Source organism: Rhododendron vialii, chromosome 9a (genome assembly GCF_030253575.1).
Source record: "Rhododendron vialii isolate Sample 1 chromosome 9a, ASM3025357v1".
Taxonomy (NCBI): Eukaryota; Viridiplantae; Streptophyta; class Magnoliopsida; order Ericales; family Ericaceae; genus Rhododendron; species Rhododendron vialii.
In genome coordinates, this window is record NC_080565.1 from 29,484,192 (window position 1) to 29,500,118 (window position 15,927).

The 15,927-nt window shown below is 39.0% G+C and overlaps 2 protein-coding genes across 4 annotated transcripts; both read right to left on the reverse strand.

Moving 5' to 3' along the window:
• Window positions 1-270: 270 nt before the first annotated feature.
• Window positions 271-3,683, reverse strand: LOC131301376 (uncharacterized). 2 transcript variants are annotated; one of them, XR_009191270.1, is made up of 3 exons: window positions 3,263-3,683; window positions 626-689; window positions 271-590 (listed from the first exon to the last, which is right to left on the reverse strand). XR_009191270.1 is itself a non-coding variant. In XM_058327621.1 (2 exons), exon 1 carries the CDS (start codon window positions 3,426-3,428, stop codon window positions 3,279-3,281), a length of 150 nt encoding a protein of 49 aa, XP_058183604.1. In that variant the 5' UTR covers window positions 3,429-3,682; the 3' UTR covers window positions 271-689; window positions 3,263-3,278. The 2 variants fall into 2 exon arrangements, 1 of the variants encoding a protein (XP_058183604.1); XM_058327621.1 differs by having other exon boundaries at window positions 271-689; window positions 3,263-3,682.
• Window positions 3,684-5,703: 2,020 nt separating this feature from the next.
• LOC131301377 (chaperonin 60 subunit beta 4, chloroplastic) lies at window positions 5,704-12,303 on the reverse strand. Of its 2 annotated transcripts, none has more exons than XM_058327622.1 (14): window positions 12,045-12,303; window positions 11,820-11,945; window positions 11,109-11,246; window positions 10,782-10,877; window positions 10,382-10,624; window positions 10,065-10,299; window positions 9,203-9,372; window positions 8,455-8,532; window positions 8,280-8,354; window positions 8,094-8,198; window positions 7,350-7,442; window positions 7,139-7,231; window positions 6,343-6,478; window positions 5,704-6,244 (listed from the first exon to the last, which is right to left on the reverse strand). In XM_058327622.1, exons 1-14 carry the CDS (start codon window positions 12,210-12,212, stop codon window positions 6,207-6,209), a joined length of 1,794 nt encoding a protein of 597 aa, XP_058183605.1. In that variant the 5' UTR covers window positions 12,213-12,303; the 3' UTR covers window positions 5,704-6,206. The 2 variants fall into 2 exon arrangements, with proteins under 2 accessions (XP_058183605.1, XP_058183606.1); XM_058327623.1 differs by having other exon boundaries at window positions 8,283-8,354; window positions 12,045-12,302.
• Between the last annotated feature and the right edge of the window lie 3,624 nt (window positions 12,304-15,927).

The following is a 15,927-nucleotide window of genomic DNA, read 5'->3' on the forward strand; positions in this document are numbered from 1 at the left end:
CTACCAACGTTGATTAACCAAACCTTACAGCATTTAAGCATAGCTAATGGTACTTGGTTATGTTACAAAGTGAAGCATGGGGGATGACCAAGACTAGAGAAACCAAACTTGCTCTAGATCAAACATCAACTCACACTTTCAGGTCCTAAGTCCTTCGCCATTGCCGTTGAGAGCAGGTGTTTGCACCGAGCAGGTTTTTTCCTCTTTGGGGAACGTAAATGGACAAGTAAAACTGCAAAATATTACAATGAGACTCAAGACACGACCAAATGACCAAGAGATCTGTTGATTGTTTCTCATTCGGGTTACGATTCAAGATCAGGCAAACCATAGTAACCATACCATCCTTTCCAACTAGTAACAGACTCGAGAGAAAGTGTTCCACTATCGGTTTCAGGAGAAATTCCTACATTCTTTTGCTTTGCAAAAAACACAGTACAGTTTTTTTGTTACATTGAAACAAAATGCTTGCCGTACATCATGGTCTCTCTCAAACTTGCCTATTTTCCTGAAAAAACGAACCTTACAACAAGTCACAGGGGCAACGCCAACCCAGTTTCATGTTGTGCTGCTCTCTTATTGTGCACCGAACAGCGAAGATGCCAGTCAAAGAACGTGAAAGTCTACAGAAAGTACAACATGCTCCCATTTATTCCATTCAAAACTTCATAATCTTGCACGTTTCCTGCCTGCAAGAGAGAAAGCAATAGTGCCAAGATTATGAATCACGAACTCACAAGGTCTCAAAACGTGCATCAATGATATGGCAAACATAAGTAGGCACCGATAAGTCACTATATCACAAGGATTCAAGTCAAAAGGAACGAAGACCAATATACCCCAAGGATCAAGTAAAAAGAAAGGAAGAGATAGATATAATATGATGCAACTTCAACGATTTTGGAAATGAAAACTTACTGCATACAGGTAATACCAAAAGTAGGATTCCGGTTCATTTGATTTGTGCTTGATTACAAAACTTTCATTTCTATACAGGACTATAAACTGCCATCACTCTTGTTCCCATCTCACAAAATACAAAATGAACTAGTTAGTTTTCAGCTTGTAATCCAAGTATTCCATTACGACTTCTCTAGTACCATATATACAGTATGCCATCAGCAAATTACCATAGCCTAGTGTGCTCTTACACATTCGCAATAGTAAGACAGCTACTACATACTAAATGTCATCATAAATGTTACAAGCTCATGTTACCTTGATCTCAAATCTTTCATTGTGCATATGACCTACTAGGAATCTACTCTCTTGTTTTGGTGAGGCGTCTACTGACACACGTTAAAATAAGATTACGGTCGTACGTGCAACCGTTGAAATAAATGGAGAAAGAACTCATGTTTGCATCATCATCAGCAGCAGCACACATAAAGGAGACAAGTTCGTCAAACCAATTGTTGTGATATTTAACCTTACGAGTTTATCAATATCAACTCTAGTAACCTAATTATTAGTTGCAGATTTAATCTCATAGGATCTTGACTTTGGTGAGGCACAATTTGGTCGAGTATAGGACAGTTCCCCTTCTCTCCCTTCACGACCACTCAAGACTGCATGGCATGAGCTTACCTCTTTCATCTGAATCCTAAGGTCTCTCCATTCAGATCACAAAGTACTAGTATAGTAGTATGCATTTGTCATTCTACCTACCCTATATCCCCCCATAGCTTTTGCCCATCATATACTCAGAGAGTAATAATGTTCAAAGGGTTCACTTCCATTTTTCTTTTTTCCCATTTTGATTCACCAAAAAAAGGCTTCCTAACAAACGAGCAATCAACTCTTACCTTAAGAGAAAAACAATTAGGAGGTGTATCTATTATCTAAGACGTGGGAAGAAGAGTACACAGACTCAAGGGTATTCTAGTGTTGGAGGGGAAAACCCCAATTAATAAGGCGTATAAACTTCTTTCCGAAGAACAACATTCCAGCCATTAAAAAGAACGCTCATCTGCCCAAGAACAAACATATGCTTAGTGCCACACTGTTGCAAATCAAGACAGAAAAACCAAGCAGAGAATTACCAAATGGCAATGTTCAAAAAGGACAAGAAAAATTGTGCCTTTTGATAGGGAAAGCTACATTCATCCAAATTCCACAGAACTGTTCAGCCAGTATTAACAGTAAAAATCACCACCCCACACCAGCTCAATCGAAAGGCTCAGATTATAAGCTATGTAATCAATTTCATTGGAATGACAAGAGCAAACCCATAGCATATACTCCAAATGTTCAAAGGGTTCACTTCCATTTTTTCTTTCCTTTTTGACGAGGAATCCTCCACAACAGGGCCTGATTGACCCATCGTGCGAGATAAGCTTCGGATACCTGCAACTATCCACCAACCACAGGTATAGGGAAGACCCAAACCGTAGCCAGATGTGCTAAACAAAAAACCTCACAATCTTAAAAAGATAGGCTAACCTGATGTATAATTCCCCTTTTGATCCACCACAAAAGGGCTCCTTAACAATTAAGCCATAAAACAAGGAAAAACTCAGATTTTGGTTCTGAGTATATATAAGAGGATAAGGGCTGGAGATGCTCTAACACCTCTAAAATAAGGAAAACTGGGTTTCCACTAAACTAAATGGACCAAAGTCTATGCTTTCACGAATTTCTAGGCAGGTCATTCTTCTCATATACATCAACTAAACTAAAATACGGAGTACTTGACTATTACCATTAACCTGTAGTTTAGGGGAAACCGCACACACATTACACAAACATTTACACACTCCACGCACCCAAAAATGAGTGTGGGTAAGTGTTTGTGTATCAATAATTATATAACCACACATACTCACACGAGCACTTCACTTTACACACACATCTTTTGGTGTCCCCCACACACCGGAAGTGTAGTGTGTGGGTCCCAATGTGAATGTGAGCAGGTTTGTGATTGTAGAATGATTGGTTTGTGTATTGCGAGCTAAAACAAACCTAGTGTGAGGTACCAAGATTTTGACATTCGTACCATGGAATTATAAGCACAAACGCTTTTATTTGAAGGACAACGGCCTCAAACCTACAAAAAAAAGGGCATCTTTCCATCTCCTTTCTCATGAAAATCCATGATCAATGCATTGACACTTCACCACAAAACTAGCAATAAAATTGAAAAAAAAAACCCCCGAAATTAACCGAGTATAACATCACAACAACAGTGATTATTCAAGACCCACGAAGTCAAACTCCTAAATAACGAATGTAAGCGCTCTTGAATTTCCACAAAAGAGCATACCTTGAAATTTGGGGGATCAAGAGACGTCCTTGGCGTTTTGCAAGAAAGCAGCAGTGCAAAGAATGGAAGCAGTGAATGCGAAAATCCCCAACCCAATTACCAGAGAAAACCCAGCTACTATTAGGTCCAACAAGCTCTGCAAACTAATAAATCCCATCAGGAACATCGTCGCCCTCTCTCTTCTGATCAGTGTTATGTCTCCGATTTGGTGTTGCTATACAACTCCGTACATACACTGATATATACACGTGTATGTAGAGAGAGAGAGAGAGAGCGAGAGAGCGTCTTGGGAACGTTGACACAGACAGAATCACAATCAGCTGACAAGCCAGATCTCGGCGGTCCAACCAAAGGTTATGGACGAGCGGACGTACATGCTGATTTCAGATTGGAGACACGGCTCGTAACCAAGGTTTTCACAGAGATAAGCAACGTCCGTTAAAAAAGTGCTTTTGGGTGATTCAAATTTTAAATACATATTTTGTGTGAATAATTTATTTAAAATTTAAATCGTCATTTACTAAGACGAAGGGCAAGATGGAGCAGTGCGGAAACCTCATTTATAAACCCTCCGTGAAAAAGGCAACCTCACAAAGTGGTACATAAGCAACTGGAATTGGTAAACTTGGCCCATTTCGGTTGAAAGCTTTAAGAAATAAACTCCAAAAATATCCTCTATCTACACAGCAGGGGATCTCGAAACCCTTTTGTCACCCCTACAAATTATTCATTGTTGGGCCACCGCGAGATGCTACGGCTTTTTTTCACCACATATTGTGGGAGGCCAAAACAAAACGTACAGGCCAATCACGATGTATATAGTGAAAAAAAGCACATGTAGCACCTTGCCGCGTTCCAAGCGAATAAATAATGTCCCGTATTTTTGTCACCTTAACAAGCTTATTAATCCTATTTTGTTGGTCACGGGTACCTCAGGACAGAATAATCTCTTCAATTTTGTCATCCAAACAAATTTCTTATTTTATGGGGTCAAAATTCTCTTCCAATAGGCTCACCCCACTAACTGCAAGCTAACGAAATTGTGTCTTTAGCTAAGCCAGGTAAGAGCCCGTTTTAGAAATCAAAAAAGTCTTTATTTTTTAGGAAGGTAATTTTAAGTTCAAAAATTATGAGTTTATTGAAATCTAAACATATACAATATAGATCTTGTTTGAAAGATCTCATCGAGATCTTTTATACGGTGCAAAAAAAATTGAAAAATTATTTTTCATTTACATTATTTTTGAGTTTGAAAATGTGAAATAAACTGCTTATTTTTTAAAAATGTTTTTGGAACGGGCCCTAAGTCATAGCTTTTGGAGTGGGGTCCTATTTCAAACTCTTTTATTTACATGTTTTTCCTTTTTTCATAACATATATGCCTAATTTCTACTTCATACATTTACATACGTGAAAATGTATCTCATATTTATGTAACATACATTCATATTCAGTCGAACGGAGCACATACACACTATAAAACCCGGCTTTCGCCATACTCTGCCAAGTAGGCTTGAAGAGGGACGTTATAGTCATTCCGTAGGTTTGGATAGATTTGGATTAGATTGGAGTTATGTTTTTGGACCCCCAACTTAGTGTGTTATTGAACGATTATAGGTACCTAATGCAGCAACTAGGAGTAACAGAGGTGAACCATTAGCTTTCGTGAAGGAAATGCTTGCGTGGACGGCTTGGTGTATTTGGGTTTCGAAATGAATTTCGGAAGTTTTTGTGCCCCCAAATAACTTGATAGGCAGCTTTGCAAAAAACCGAAAAAACTTGGTAGACCCATTGTGGTCCATTGCCAATCCTGAAGTTTTCATGTTCTCCCCTTGTCAATTATGTAGGTGATGAATCCAATAGATCTTGTGTTCAAATTGTGGTTGCCAATGCTTTGTTTGGTAGGGTAAAATATCTTGAGAGCAACAATAGTTGCTGACAAGAAGACAAGACCTAGTATGGACAATCTTACAACTGCAAAGATAAGGTTAGCACTTAGCAGCACTGTCTCCTCTTCATTTACCAAGGCTTATCTCCTTCTCCTAGCCTTGGAACAACCATACTCTCTCTCTCTCTCTCTCTCTCTCTCTCTCTCTCTCAAATCTGAAATCCAATAATTAAACTTACTCCTGTTTGACATGTAATCCACTCATATACCAAGACATGGACAAATCAAATGCTGCATCTACTCGTAATAGCAGTTTAATCGATATGAGTACATGTTTATGTAACATTACACGTTTGGAATTGAGTATGAATCATTAGTACGAACCATCAAAACATCACAGACCCTCAATTTGTAAAGCTGTACCCAAACGAGCAGTGGTACATAGGATTCAATGAAAACCTTTTAGTGCAACCATTTGAGTACAAATTATTAAAGCATCAGGGACACGACTAGTATACAAGTACTTGTTTCTGCGTAACTATGCAAGTACATGTTGAAGATAAACTACAGGAAACTTATCAAGTACCAAGCTTAGTTTTATTGATGAATCGTAAAAACTGGCATTAACATGACCAAAAACATTTGGTTAAGTTTATCCTTCTGGCTTTACAGAGTGGTTTTGAATTTGATACAATGAGAGATTATCATTTGGTCGTAGAGCACTATCGTAGGAAGCATGAGACTTCCCCATTCAAAAATGAGTTTAACATCTACAACACCTTGCTTTCAGTCCTCGTCACAATGCTAGCTTCTTTTTCCCGGAAAAATGCAGCCAACTTCTTGTTTCTTCAATGGGCTGCCAGATCAATTTGATACCATGGAACATCATGTAAAATGCTACTCTCGCAAGCCTAGTTTCAGTCATCAGAACCACAAATGATGATCAATGCTTGAGTTTCCTCTATCTAAAATCCAAGTCCCTGCATAATTCCTTCCATGTCTGAAATGCATGCCCGGAGTTTGAAGAGAGAGAATCTGATGGCAAAAGATTTCCATTCAGAAACTAAAAGCTGATGGGGGGATGGGTCCAACACCTGCATGAAGAAAGGGAAATGGCGTGTGTTGCAAGTCAGTACAATACAAAAGCTTACCAAACTACGGGGAACTGAACTGATAGGGAACAATTTACTACCAGAGGTTGGCATTGGTTTTCTTGTCCGAAGGGGGGGCAGCGGGGGCAGTGGTTCCTTGATGTCAACAACGACAGCATCAGCTGTCAAAAATGTCCTGGCAACAGATGTGGCATGCTCCAAACAACATCTAACTACCTGTTTTAGGTTTCAGTTTCCAGTCATGAAATTCGACAATTATCTCATCATATACAGCGGAAAAAGAGCACATGTGCATGCAACAATTCAAGAGTATGGCATCTCTTGATAACCATTAGCTGTCATCTACATTGCTTACTAAGGTCCCTTCCCTAGCAGCATGATTAGGCAAAAATATTAAGACTCAGAGGCAGAAGTGTCAAAAAACAGAATATAAGTGTATTCAGGAGTCCATGTTTCTATCATCCGACAGCAAATCTCAGTTTCTTGGTGCATACATAATGTACATGTCCTCCTGTTGAGTGCTACTTGCTGCAACAAAATCCAACGATCAGTGCATCATTCACCATGAAATTGTAAGGGCCTCTAAGGGTTTTGATTTAACATCCATAGTCGAATAGTAAAATATAAAAAGGCACACATAAATACTAGAACTACGTACGCATGGTACTCAGTAACTTGGGATTTGGCTTTTGGGCCATGTTGGTAGCCCACTTTCTTAGGGTACTATGCCAACAAGCAATGGTCGTTACAGTTGCAACCTCGTCGTATTAAGACCCTGTAGGCTTGCACCCATTACCAACAAAACTATAGCATGCTGCACATGCAAGGGTAGCTCCATATGATTTTAAATGCAAAAGCTGTTTATGTGGTGATTACCTTTGATGGATCAATTATTCCAGCAGCCATTAAATCCTCATAACTGTCTCTTGCAGCATTGTACCCATAAGTTGGCTCATCATGGGAAAGAACCTGCAAAAGCATCAAATCTTAAGAGGGATTTTTGTTGGATTCAAATTTCATCTTAATGGTCAATTCATGCTATTTTTCTTTTCTCTTCTAACTAGATGATGCATTAATAAGAGAAGACCTTCTCTATGACGACGTTGCCATTTACACCAGAATTTCTGGCTATTTGCTTTATTGGATATGTCAAAGCTCTTTTGAAGATCTCAGCTCCAATCTGCATGCACAAATGGAAACAGTGCACTATCTTATACAGGATGACAAACGGCGAAGTAATAGGAGGATTCCATAGAAAATGATTTGATGGATTTTCAGCAAAATCTGATCACTGCTTCCCAATATAAGCTGTGATGATTACCAAATTCTGGTCTGACAATTGTTCAACTGAAAACTTGCCAAATCCTAACTGCACGTATACTTGACGACATCTTTTGTATTAGACAGTAAAAATGTGGACAAAAGTGAGTGTAACCTTTTTTCGTAAAGTAATTTTTGTTAAAGACCAAAAATGATTTATGGGTCGAAATTCCGCAAGTCCATTTTGGCTGAAGTGACCTGATGCTGGATTGCTTTCCAGTGGCCCAATGTGGTGTAGGGATGGGCATGGTCGAGGTCTTGCAATTGGAGAACTTCATATTGAACTTGGGAAATAGTAGTTCTGTTAAACTTCCGGAGAGAGGGTGACTCTTTAGTTTCAGAAAATAAGTGTGCTAGATGTCAACCAAACAACCGAAAATAACATGGAAATTAACCTTTTTCTCTAGCTTTCTTCATGGCAATTATTTTATGGCGTAAGATGTTGTACATCAAAACAAATAGTGACGTAACTCGAAAACAAGCACAAAAGTCAGAGAGATGCAAGAGAAACCTTCTGCTCTTCATTGTCTAGTTGTTCTTTTACTTGTTCAACTTTTAGAGAGAGCCTCAAAAGGCTACAACCACCACCAACTACAATGCCTTCTTCAATAGCTGCCTGGGGCAGGTCAATTTCAGAATCTTACCACTACTATTCCACCGCAAAAACAACCAAAAAGTATTTGGAAAATGCAACTACGACCTTAGTCGCATTCAGAGCATCTTCAATCCTCAACTGTTTATCCTTCAGTTCTACTTGTGTTTGCGCTCCTACCTGTAAATTATTTCAGACCGTCAAATGCATCAGGTCAGAAGGAAACCAGATTCAAAAACTCCAGAGTATCCAGATTCCAGCTCCAGCAATCATGGGTTACCTGAAGAATGGCAATTCCTCCAGATAGCCTCGCTATTCGCTCATTCAGTATTTTCTTCTGAAAATTTTCTTCTGTGTTCTGAAAAGAAAGCCTTAATTTGTCAGTGTTCTCAAAGAAGCCATCTGTTAAATGACTTCAACATCTAAGCAGTATTTACTTAAACAGCAGGCAAAGCTTCGGTTATATCATGATCAAGATCTAATAATGCCTATGCACCTTCTTGCCAAAAAATCTAAGTTACAAGAGGGAGCTCCATGCAACCTAAGAAATAAGACCTTTTATGATAGGAATGTTCACTCACGTTTCAGTCTATTGTTAATCGTGAATTCAAACCTGTGAGTCTGTGACCCTATGCATATTGAACTACACACTTTAATAACTTCACAAACAACAATGCTAATGACCGAGATTGCAGATCCCATGACTTAACAACACACATGGATAACCATACCGAACTCAGCCTTGTTTCAAACTCTAATGGGGTCGGCTCCCTGAATCCGATTTTTGTATTAAGCCCCAGGCCCTATGTTCAGGCAAATTAATCTGCTTCTAATATTTAGTCGACACTTAATTACGATCTTTTTCCAACAGACATGATGACAAGATTTGTCGCTTATCAATGTGATATGCAGGTGCATGGTTTTATCTTAGTATTGAACCTTCAAGCCTTCAACTAAATGTGGAATTAGGAGGGAAGTACATGAAAAATATCAGATAGCATGAACAATACAGAAGATATTCTATCCACCTTGACAAGATTTTGGAGCTGAGAAACCCTCTGCTTAACAGCCGGTTGAGTGCTCCCATCAGTTACAATCAAGGTAGAATCCTTAGTTATCACCACTTTTGTAGCAGTACCTAGTACCTCTTTTCCAGCCCTTTCTAGGGTGAAACCCATTTCATCCCTGATTACAGTCCCTGCAAAAGACATGTAATCTCAGCATGCAAATAAATACATGGTAAAATACAAAACAAACTCTTAGGTGGCTCATGGACTTGATAAGGCAGGAGAATATTAATAACTGTAGAATAACAACATCAAGGTACCCTGTGATGAGGCATGTTTCAGGACCAATCACGTGTTGTTGGCTATGTAGAGCCCATATAAATTATCTGGTTGGTCCATTTAAGATGCCAAATCAGATGGTATCTAAACGAGGTCACCATAATACTGCCCAAAGAAATATACCCATTTTTTGAGACCTTGCTATGGATGTAAAGTTGCTCCTAGAATTTAAAGCCAACCCAACTCATAATGTTCTAGATGCTTTTGTCGTGGTATCATCATCACCACCATCACCATCACAATCACTGATTCCTTATCCTGGTCAGTCCTGGTTTTTTTGATTTACCTAGAGTGAAGATAGGATATACATCCCGGAAAACAAATAAAAACCAAGTGCTATTGTTTGAATTATATATGGTTTTGACCAAGAAATTCTCCTAGTGCAGGAATCACAAATAGGTGCCTTCTAGCATGTCTTTTTTTGGGTAATTACCTAGTAGCATGTTAAGTCTACTAATGCGAGTTTTGTGTGTGTTTTCTTTGATTACAGACACTATTCCGTGGAAAGACAAACTATTCTTCATGTTAATGCTTAATCATCTACCTCCAGTCAAGGTAGCAATGTCATCTAAGTAGTGGCTCTTGCGCTCGCCAAAGGCAGGAGCTTTTATAGCAGCTGCCTTCAGCACGCCCCTGAGTTTGTTCCTAATTACTGGAGCCAGAGCTTCCTGCTCAATGCCCTCTGCAACAATCACAATTGGGTACTCTTCTTTGACAGCACTGTCCAGTAATTTAAACATCTCCTTTGGGTTTGTGATTTTTCCGTCGACAAGAAGTAACTGCAACCAAAGAATCGCACGCCCTCTGAATTACTCCGCAGGAGAATGCCTCAAATGTTTGGACAAAGTTAACGGCCCTAACCTTGCAATCGTGGAACTCCACTATCATTTTTCGTCGATCAGTTACAAAGTACGGGGATAAGTATCCGCGATCAAACTGCATTCCTTCTACAATCTTCAAAGCATTTTCTGCACAATTTCCTTTCTCAATTGTGACAAAACCCCTTCTCCCCACTCGTTGAAGAGCTTCAGAAATCATGTTTCCTACTGCATAATCGTTCCCTGCGCTTACGGCAGCAACATCTGCAAGCTCATGATCCTCAACCTGCAATTCAGAGAATACTTGCAGTTGGTTTCCTGAGGATGAGTGAGCTAAGGAGAAAATGTTTGCTAATAATTTCTTTTACCATATTTTCGTGTTTTATCTACCCAATTCTTCCCAGTCATTCCTTGGAAATGAAAAGAGTAGAAATCTTATATACCTCTCTGGACATCAGTTTGAGTTCAGAAATAAGGGCCTTTGCAGTTTTCTCGATGCCTCTGGAGATCTGAATGGGATTCATGCCTGCTGCAGTAACCTAGAGGATATATATCTCCAGTAAATAGCAAACATTATAAAAAGGGTGACTTGGAAAGTAACTGACCAGAGCTTATGATCGCTAAAAAAATCTCAAGTGAGACTGCTTTCCTACAACAAAGGTACTTATACCTGCTTTCCTAGTGCATCTGTACAAAGACTTAGGTTTCTAGTTTGGTCAAATAGGAGAGACATACTACTCCATACTCAAAGATTGGTATCCCATTCATACCTTCGCACCTTCAGCGATCAGACCTCGAGCAAGCACAATTGAGGTAGTGCAACCATCACCAGCGAGATCATTTGTCTTTGCTCCAGCCTGTCTCACCAATTTCACTCCGACATTTTCCAGTGGGTCTTCCAGCTCTATCTGATTAAGCCAAATATAAGCCATTTAAGACAAGAAGGATTATGGTGAGTTACAACGGTATAACATAGTTGAGGATTTCTAACTACAGATTCTAATCATATCTACAACCACCATAGCATGTGGCACCTCCCACAGTAAACCACTCTTCTCAATTGAAATGTTATACTCCATCCATCAACTTTAATAATAATAACATTAACATGAAAAAGAACTTGTTCCCCAGTTCCCCTGTTATCGATTCTCACATATCTGGACTCCCATAATCCACTTGGACACAGTTCTGAATTGTCGTTAAACAAACAATGTCAATCATGCATCAAATTACCTCAAGAAGCAACAAAGATTATCTGCAGCAGCATCCCTGCTTACATGAGAACTTGTCCACATTACACAGTTGATATCATTTTTGAATATCTTCACAGTTGACCTCCTTACAAACTTCATTCACCCAAAATCCTCGTCTATTAATTTACAACGATCTTTGTTTTTTTTTTTTTTTTGGACATTTTGTCGAACATAAGAGTTACACTAGGATAAGACAAATGATGGGCAAATTCCGCAATTATGAATTACCTCTTTGAGAACAGTTTCGCCATCATTGACAATTTTGGGAGGGCCATATTTGTTTTGCAACACCACATTCCTACCCTTTGGACCCAACGTCACTCCAACCAAATTTGCCACCAAATCAACCCCTGCCTTCACACACACACAAAAACCAACAATTAGCATAATAAGCCGAGCAATAAATAACTACTGGGCAATCTAAGAGGGAAATTATAGGGGTTCAAATGTAACCAGGAGCTTCTTCGTAGCAGAACCATCACGGTTCAAGTAAAGGTCTTTAGCCATTGCTCTTATGTTCAGCAGAGAAGCTGATGTTTTCCTACTAAAACTGGGAAATGTTTGGTGGTTTGATGAAATTGCTGATACGAGGGAGAGAGAACCAGCCATGGCTGTTGTCATCAGTGGGTGAAAGTAGTATGACCAAGATTGTGGGATGCCTTAAAAATGTTGCCTGAAAATTGAAGGATAAGACATGAGAGAGAGAGAGAGAGAGAGAGAGAGAGAGAGAGAAGGGGAAAATATCTTTGAAACAATTTTGGCGCTATTAGCGCTGTTACCTACTGGTTGGCTGTTACTACCGTTTGGAAACGCAAGTGGCAATAAAAGCTAGGAGTAGTGTATTAAGTCACATATAAAATTTGTCATTCTTTTGAAAACTAATGGAATGTATTTTTTAAATTGGCGAAAAAAATTTGAAAAATTGTACATACATATACTTGTTTATTTACTTTGAAAAACAACTCAACTTAAAATAAAAATAAAGATAAAATGGGATGAAGAAAGTACTACTACTAAACTGCTTGTTTGAATTTAACTTGCGTTGTTAGGTATTAAAGCCACAATCGACCGAACTAGAGAGAAAATATTTGTTCTATCATCCCGTCACGTGACACATCACTAGAAAATGCAAGTGGCACGTTATCATCACCCCCACCACCCAACCATCTAGTACTAAAGTCGACTCGAACTCAGGACCGGTGGGAAGGGTCTTCTTTTGATTTAGTAGGTCAAAGAGGTAAGTGAGAAAGTGCAATGCGATTGAAGAGACTCGTTTAGTAAATAACTTAGATTCGGCTCGTTAAGGCTCAAGCTGAACTCGAGCTCAAGTTTTTGGCTCATTTAGTAAACGAGACGAGCTCGTCTCGGCTGGTTACAACTCTACTATGACCCTAACTTTTAAGTAGGGTAGTTTAAAGAATAAGGGAAAATGACAGCCCACGACGTGTTAATAATTAATACCCACCAAGTACATGCTGAGAATATTCGTTAATTCTAAAAATATCATTAACGGGTATTAATTACCAAAACACATCATTGGCTGTCATTTTCCAGAAGAATAATCTTCATAAGTTCGGCCCAAGAGCCCAAGTTAAACTCAGGGCCCTGAAGAAACTGGGTCCGTTATAATGGGGCCCACTACAAAACAGTCCGTTCTCTCCTTCCGGCGCGAAATTAACCACTCCAAAGTCCAAACACAAACGTTTTTCCAGTCGAAATTGCATTCTACTCTGACCGACCTAAAATATCTCTCTCTCTCTCTCTCTGTGTTGACCCATAATTCGTGACCCTCGACCATGAAGATTCGAAGGTAATGAAGAAAAGTCAACTTGTCATTTTATTGCATATGCTGACGTAAAATGTTCATCTAGTTTCTGAAATCAAAGGTAGTTTCTTGTGCGCTCACTGAATTTGCCAGGGCCTTTTAGAATGTGATGTCAGATATTATGTTTCATATGTATAGAATCACAGGGTGTGTTTTGTTAGGGAGGGACTTGTGTTTGTATACGTATGTCCTTTGTTTTACCGGGGTACTTGTGAAAGAATCGCAAGAAGACATTTAAGAAGTCATCCATTTTGAGTACGGATAGGCATTGAAGACATTTAACAAATGGCATGTTTACACGACTATGGTAAGAATTGTACCCATTTCAAGTTGGAAGGCATAATGAGGGAAAGAGGAAGGATATAAGAACATTTTGTTTCGGTACTCGTGATAAAAAGGAAGGAACATTTGTTGATGCACTGAGAAAAGGATGATGGCCTATGTATTAGCTTCGTAAACTTAACCGGTGAAAGAAGGAATGCGTAGCACTGTAAAAGTCACAATGGATGGAGACTTGCATGTGTACTAGGGATCACGATTAAGCATAGGATGTGGCAAAGTCTTGTGGATTTGAGCAATGAAAGAAGCACTGTTTTTCACACCTCATGAACTGTTCGAATAAATGCTCGCTTTTTTTACTTTTGCTTTGTGTTGCTATGGTCCAAAGGCCTTTCAAAGATTAGTAGATATTCCTTCCTCAACACTATAGAAATTCAACAGTCAAAACAAGATTAGTCATTAGTAGCTGGTAATCATCAAATCCTTTAACACATCTTGGGTATACCTTCCAATAATCTTAGTTAAAAGGACTTTAAAGTTTCTTAAATTAGCATGAAGGGGGCCAATAGTGCTCAACAAACGACCAAATACAAATTATGAAGGGAAACATCATAAATCACCGAATGTCTTGTCAGAGAAGTGAAAATTAGGTTTTCTTTGAGGCTGGAAGGTAGAGTCAAATGAGCAACCAATGGCGTAAATGATGAGGAAATTAGCTAAGGCGACTAAAGAAATGGAAGAAGGAAATTATAGATGGACTGCAAGTAGGATGGAAAGAAGAGCAAAGAAGGATCTTATCAAAAGTGAGGGATCTTACTAATTTTGGAGTCTTGTGACTTATAATAAGTATAAGGACCTGTATTGATTTCTTACCCTCGTGGGTCATTATATACCAAGTATCTGATATCTTTCTGCACTTAGAACTTAGATGAGGGTGTCTAAGTCCAGCAGCCCGTTAAGTGAACCCTTTAAATTGCCTCTAAATAGACTCCTTGTCATTTTAAGTAATTGACCCACTCAAAATTCCATGTGCAAACCACCTGCCTTCCAAGTGAGAATGAGGACCACTGTGCATCACAATGCAAATGACTTAAAATTAGATAGACTCCTGACCTACATCTGTATGTCTAAGCATATTTTGCTAGAAAGTGTTGGTGTCCTTGAGTTGACTTTATGAGAAACAAACTAATTACCTTGCACTTAAAAGCAAGAACATGACTACATACTTACCCAAAAAAAAAAAACATGACTCCATATAAAATGAGTTGACAAAAAGAGCACATCCAGCTGATCGCAAGTAGTTTCTTGTAAATTTATAAATCCAGCAAATAATTACCAAAAAAAGAGTATCCAACAAATAGGTAGTTATTATTTGTCTTGAATGTGAGTGCGCGCATGCGAGAGAGAGAGAGAGAGAGAGAGAGAGAGAGAGAGAGAGCTGCATACGCAAATTGTTTGGCAATGTGGTGAAAATGTACTGTTCTGGCAACACCTGAGACCTAGCCTCTTTTGGCATAACCCATGTCGATGAAAGAAACTTAAGCTGCGGATAGACCAAGTTTGAGAGGCTTTCATGTCCTCATAAAAAGCTAGAAACAGTACCTGGGGTCCTTTAGTGGACTGCCTTTTCAAGTGTTTTGCTTCTTATAGTAGTTGTTTGTATTATGAGCCACTACCACCAGCACTACCACCATCATCTGTCGATTCTGTCCAATTGCCTGAGTTAGTGTGGGTAACACCGGACTTGTCATGGGGCACCTCTCCAAATGTATTGCCTGGTTTTCATTGAGGGCCACCTACTCTATCTATCACTTGATTTTTGACCTTGTTTTAGTACATTTGATAAACAATTATTAGTTATTACTTCATCAACTATCATGAACTGAAATTCGTAATAATTAATTTTATTCCCTTTAGTTTTTCCATCTGTTCTCCTCCAAACATTTTTCCAAAGTCTTTTTCTTGTGCATGTATCAGGTGAATAATCTACAGTTGAAGCTGACGGTGTCTGATAACGATAATCAGGACAGAATCTTGTAATTGTCATAATGTCATGTCGTGCTGTTGTGACTGGTAGGTATGATTTTCACGGATTTTTCCTCCACAAACTACTGATTAATTGTGTGGCAAGAGGAGTTGGATTTGTGATTCTGGAAACAGATTAATCAAGCATGGTTGTGTTCGGTGTTTACGAATTGAAATCATCCAAGTTGGAACGAAACGGCACAAAGC

Coding starts and splice junctions, on each gene's coding strand:
- LOC131301377 (XM_058327622.1), bottom strand. CDS start 12,212: ATGACAACAGCCATGGCTGGTTCTCTCTCCCTCGTATCAGCAATTTCA. Junction 11,946..12,044: donor CTGCTACGAAGAAGCTCCTG/GTTACATTTGAA, acceptor GTGTGTGTGAAG/GCAGGGGTTGATTTGGTGGC. Junction 9,373..10,064: donor CATTGCTACCTTGACTGGAG/GTAGATGATTAA, acceptor TGTCTTTTGCAG/GGACTGTAATCAGGGATGAA.
- LOC131301376 (XM_058327621.1), bottom strand. CDS start 3,428: ATGTTCCTGATGGGATTTATTAGTTTGCAGAGCTTGTTGGACCTAATA.